At 46.3% G+C, this 4531-nt stretch overlaps 1 protein-coding gene across 1 annotated transcript; it reads right to left on the bottom strand.

Moving 5' to 3' along the window:
- Positions 1 to 2457: 2457 nt before the first annotated feature.
- Positions 2458 to 3012, bottom strand: LOC137747807 (uncharacterized). The gene has a single exon (XM_068487951.1). The coding sequence runs from the start codon at positions 3010 to 3012 to the stop codon at positions 2458 to 2460; it is 555 nt and encodes a 184-aa protein (XP_068344052.1).
- Between the last annotated feature and the right edge of the window lie 1519 nt (positions 3013 to 4531).

The following is a 4531-nucleotide window of genomic DNA, read 5'->3' as shown; positions in this document are numbered from 1 at the left end:
AAGCCGTAGGTATTGGTGTAGAACTTTGCAAAGTTGTTATCCATAGGGTTTGCAGCCGGATGTCTTACTTACAGAAGCAGATAAGTCCGCGTAACCACTAGGCTGTTAACCTTGACTTTTTCCAATTTCGTAGGTTGCGTAGCAAGTATCACAACACTTTAGGATTTGGTATAGGTTGTTCCGCACTTGGCAGAGGTAAAGCTTATCGACTACGTAGTATATCGGCAGTGGATAAAGCTTCCTATATGCACACTAGCTTGTTTAACCTTGAACAAGAATGTGCGGTTGTATAAGTCTAGCGCGGCTTTACTGCTCGAAATGCAAGCCGTAGGCAGTCTTCCAGAAACCGTAGGCTACCTTAGTGCATTCTGTAACAGCTTTAGGGTTCCAAGGGCAGCCGTTCATAGGGCGTACTGCGTAATGTGCCCCATCCGTCTCTAGCGCCTGGTTCCCCAAGGATTAGGCCAAGAGACCCAAAATCCTTCAGTTAGCTAAGCCTTGAAAAAGACCATTGTGGCTACTTCTAGGAATCCCAGCGCAAGCCATCGTGCATCTAGTTATACTAGGGCAGCCAGGCTTATCCATGTCTGGATATCTGGAGTGTAGAGTTTATCTTCCCATCTTGGAGAGCTGACCCATGTGGGTGTCGGGGAAGTGGTTTACCCTCTCGTACTAGAGAGCATGGTTGGTCACTCGGGGGGCGCAATTCTTGCAATGAGTCTTTAAAAAGGGCGTGATCTTCTTTTGAAGTGCATAAGTGATCAGTTGTTATAAGCATGCAGCCGAGCCAAGTTGTGATTACTTCTGAATTCCTCATTGAAAACAAGTGAAATGAACGAGAACTTAGTTGTAAGGTGGTCCTCGTTGTGAGGTGGTCCTCGTTGTGCTGCTTGAGTCTTCAGGCTTTGATGTAGTAGAAGGTTATAGAAGGTTACATATGGTACTTCCTCAGATTGTAGGCGCTCCACTGCTTTTCGATCCTTTTGTCATTTCATGGTGGCGAGGGTGTAATTACTCTTGCTGCCTACTCTGCTGATCTTGTACGGATCTTCCCAGATGAGATCCATCTTTTTGGAGTATTCTCTATGGATAATGATGAAGGCTTTTCTTAGGACTAGATCTTCTGGCTGGAAAGCCGGATCTTGGCCTTTTTGTTGTAGCTGGAGAGGAGCTGCTGTGGGTAGGCTGCGATACGGGTAATGGTCTACTCGCGCTTCTCCTCTGCCAAATCTAAACTTGTGACCATCTCCTTATTGTTTTGCTCAATGCTTGGTAGTAGAACGGTGATACTTGACTTAATGACATTGGGATGAATGATTGCTTCTAAGCCAAATGCCAAAAAGAAAGGAGTCTTACAAGTTGCTCGTCTTTTGGTGGTGCGATATGCCCATAAACAACCAGGGAGTTCGTCTGGCCATTTTCCCTTCTTGTTGGTGAGGGATTTCTTGAGGCAGTTGAGGATCATCTTGTTGGATGCTTCGGTCCGCCTATTGCCTTAAGGATATCTCGGCGTGGACATGTGCTGCTTGATGCCATACTTTTGGAAGAACTTCGCCATACCTTTGCCCACGAATTGTGGCCGTTGTCAGTGACGATAGACTGTGGGATTCCAAATCGACAAATGATGTTCCTCTATATAAAGTGCTCTATGTCCGTTTGAGTCGTGGTCATTTTGGGCTTTGCTTCTACCTATTTGGTGAAGTAGTCGGTTGCCACGATCATCATGCATCTGCCCTAGTAGTAGGCGGCATAAGTCCTACCAGGTCAATTGCCTATTGCATGAACGGCCAAGGACTCGTATACAGGTGTAGCTCGCTGGCAGGCAGTGTTGGTATCGACTTGTAGCACTGGCAGCGGTCGTACTTTTGTACTAACTTTTTAGCATCTTGGTGCATGGTAGGGAGTCATGGAGTTGGGGCCATGTTACACATAGCAGGAGATGCTCAACTACCGGTATTAGACCATTCTAGAGCTAAATTATGGAGCAAGGGTTGGCTAGGGCTGTGTGACGCGCAGCAAGAGGTAGTGCTCAATTGCCGGTATATGTTGCTCCTATGTAGAACCTTTTGGGGCAACGAGGACAAAACTTGTTTTAGAGTGTGTCCTTCCAGTGTTCGTCTGCCCTTGGTGTGTCTTTTGGGCTGAGTTGTTGCGTTCGTCAGAAAACTTTGCATCCGCCAGGGTCTACACCTTTATTGTCGCGCGTTTGAATTGGGCGGAATAATGCATCATGAGGATGACTACGTGCATTTAAAGGTAAAACTTAAGCTTTCGGGTTGCAACAACTATCGCCAAACATGTGGAATACAGGTAGTCGGGGCCCTAGCTCTTCTTGTATGATGGTAGAGCTCATTGCTACTTCAGATACAGTCAAACATGTGAATCAGTCCTCCTCTGCTTCCAGTTTGGATAGTAAGGAGGTGATGTCAGGTACTTCTTCAAGTCCTTGAATGTGCATTAGCGTGCCTCATCCCAAAGTGCATACTTCTCTGCCAGAGCAAAATAGTCTGCTAGAGTTAGATCTTCTTTCATGATCAATTTTCTGAATAGCTGGTGGTCTGCTGGAAGTCCTTTTTGGAAGGCTGCTCTAGCTATCAAGTCGTTATATCCGACTATCCTTTCCTTCTTTGCTTTGAACCTCTTCACATAGTCACGAAACGACTCTTTTGGGTTCTTCTTGGAATTGAACAAATGGTCGGACTTCTTTTTGATCGAGCGATATGATGAATATTCTTTGGTAAAAACCGAAGAAAGTTCGTTGAAACTTCGTACAGATTTTGGCGGCAGGGTGCAGAACCAATCTTGCGCTTCGCCTTGTAGAGTGGTGGCGAATATCTTGCACATGAGATCATTGTTGTTTTGATAGAGGATCATTGTGCTTCGATAATGCTTCAAATGTCTCTCCGGTTCTTCATCCCCTTTGAAAGATGTGAAATGTGGCATTTTGAACTCGCGTAGAGGCTCTACCTGCTCGATCTCGTCCGTGAAAAGTGACCTGCTTATGTTGAACATGTTTCATCGTAGTGCCTTGTTGGTGACCTTGTTGCGTTAGAAATCACATAATTGCTTCGTCAAGAGTCTCTTTACTTCTTCCTGAATTTGCCTTTGTTGGGGTAGCAGAGTTCTCGGCTGCCCCGAGTCGTGACTTTCTGTTCTAGGATTCTTTTCCATGTGTTTGGCTTTTCTATGTCGCGAATGCGGTGTGTGTAGTATGTACCTAGCAGGCGAGCGAGTTATTCTCAAGTTGCCGATTGAACTTGAGCCAAATTGAGTGACTGCTTCTCTCCGTCCGCCGTGCTGCCTACTCCGATATGAGGTGGAATATGCTTCTTGCAGGCTTAGCTGTAAATGAACACTTCGCCTGGAAGGTTGCTTATGTTAACTATCGGAATGTGACCCCAACAGTGAATGTATGCTTGTTTGTGGGCCTAGTCGAGAGTGCACGCTCCTCCGCGTGCTAAGACGGGAGTATACGCTATCTCGGGGGCCTAATAAAAAATGTACACTGCCCGAACGCTCAGTTCGTGGCTGTTTGCCGGGACGCTACTGGAGAGGTTCTTTGTCTGCCCTTATCCTACTTCGGGACACCTGGTTTGGGGCACGTTGCACCTCGGTGTGCTGTAAGAGCTGTTCACCAAGGTTGTCTGTTGTGCGAGGATGCTTGTCAACTCTATGACTTGTCGAGACAAGTGTTGTTCTCCATTTGGGTTGAAATAGTTTGGAAGGAATGTGTCTCCTTGAGCAGTGGAAGTGTGGTAGATTCCAAGCACGAGATTTGAGTTAGGAAATGTCAAATCCGCAGAAAAATATGGTGAAAATACTCCCAATTCGATCGTTAGTCCGAAAATTTAGAGCCGAGATGGTTGAACTAATCTTGGATCGATTTGGGCTGCTTAGAAGGCCACGGGAGCAGATTGGGCTGCGAGAGCAGGTTGGGCCGTGGAAGCAGGTTGGGCCACTGGAATGGGCTGCTCGGTGGGAGCAGGCTGGGCTATAAGAATGGGCTGCTCGGCATATGGCGCACATGGGTGCAAAGCTAGGGCTCGGCTTGGTAACGCGTTAGGCTCGTGTTGGGCTTGGAATGAAATTGCTTGGGCCATGGTTTTGGTGCCGTGGGCCTTGGATGGCATGGCTCAGGCCGTGGTGGTGGTGTCATGGACCTCGCCGCAGGTGGTGGCCACCGCAGTGGTTGCCATAGTGAAGCCCCATAGCTGTGGTGTCGCTCCACTTATGATCACATTTAGCCTCGTGGATTACTGCGGTCCCATTTCTTAAATATTGGAATTTTCACTTGTGGAATTTTCTAAATTTATAGCTATTGTATTTCTCTTTTACGTTTTATCAAAGAATCTTAGCAAATAAAAAATTCTAATAATAAGAACGTACGAAAAATATACAAATGGACAAGAAAAAATAGAGAAAAACCTTTTATGCGAGAGTCTTCTACGAGTGTAGGACTCAACTCTCAATGAAAGCACCAATTTGTGGAGTCAAATTTTCGCCTTCTTCTTCTTGGACAAAATTGCACCTA

This window comes from Pyrus communis, chromosome 10, assembly GCF_963583255.1.
Source record: "Pyrus communis chromosome 10, drPyrComm1.1, whole genome shotgun sequence".
NCBI classification, from domain to species: Eukaryota; Viridiplantae; Streptophyta; class Magnoliopsida; order Rosales; family Rosaceae; genus Pyrus; species Pyrus communis.
The sequence above is the reverse complement of the archived record's forward strand: the minus strand, read 5'-3'. Positions and strand labels throughout refer to the sequence as shown.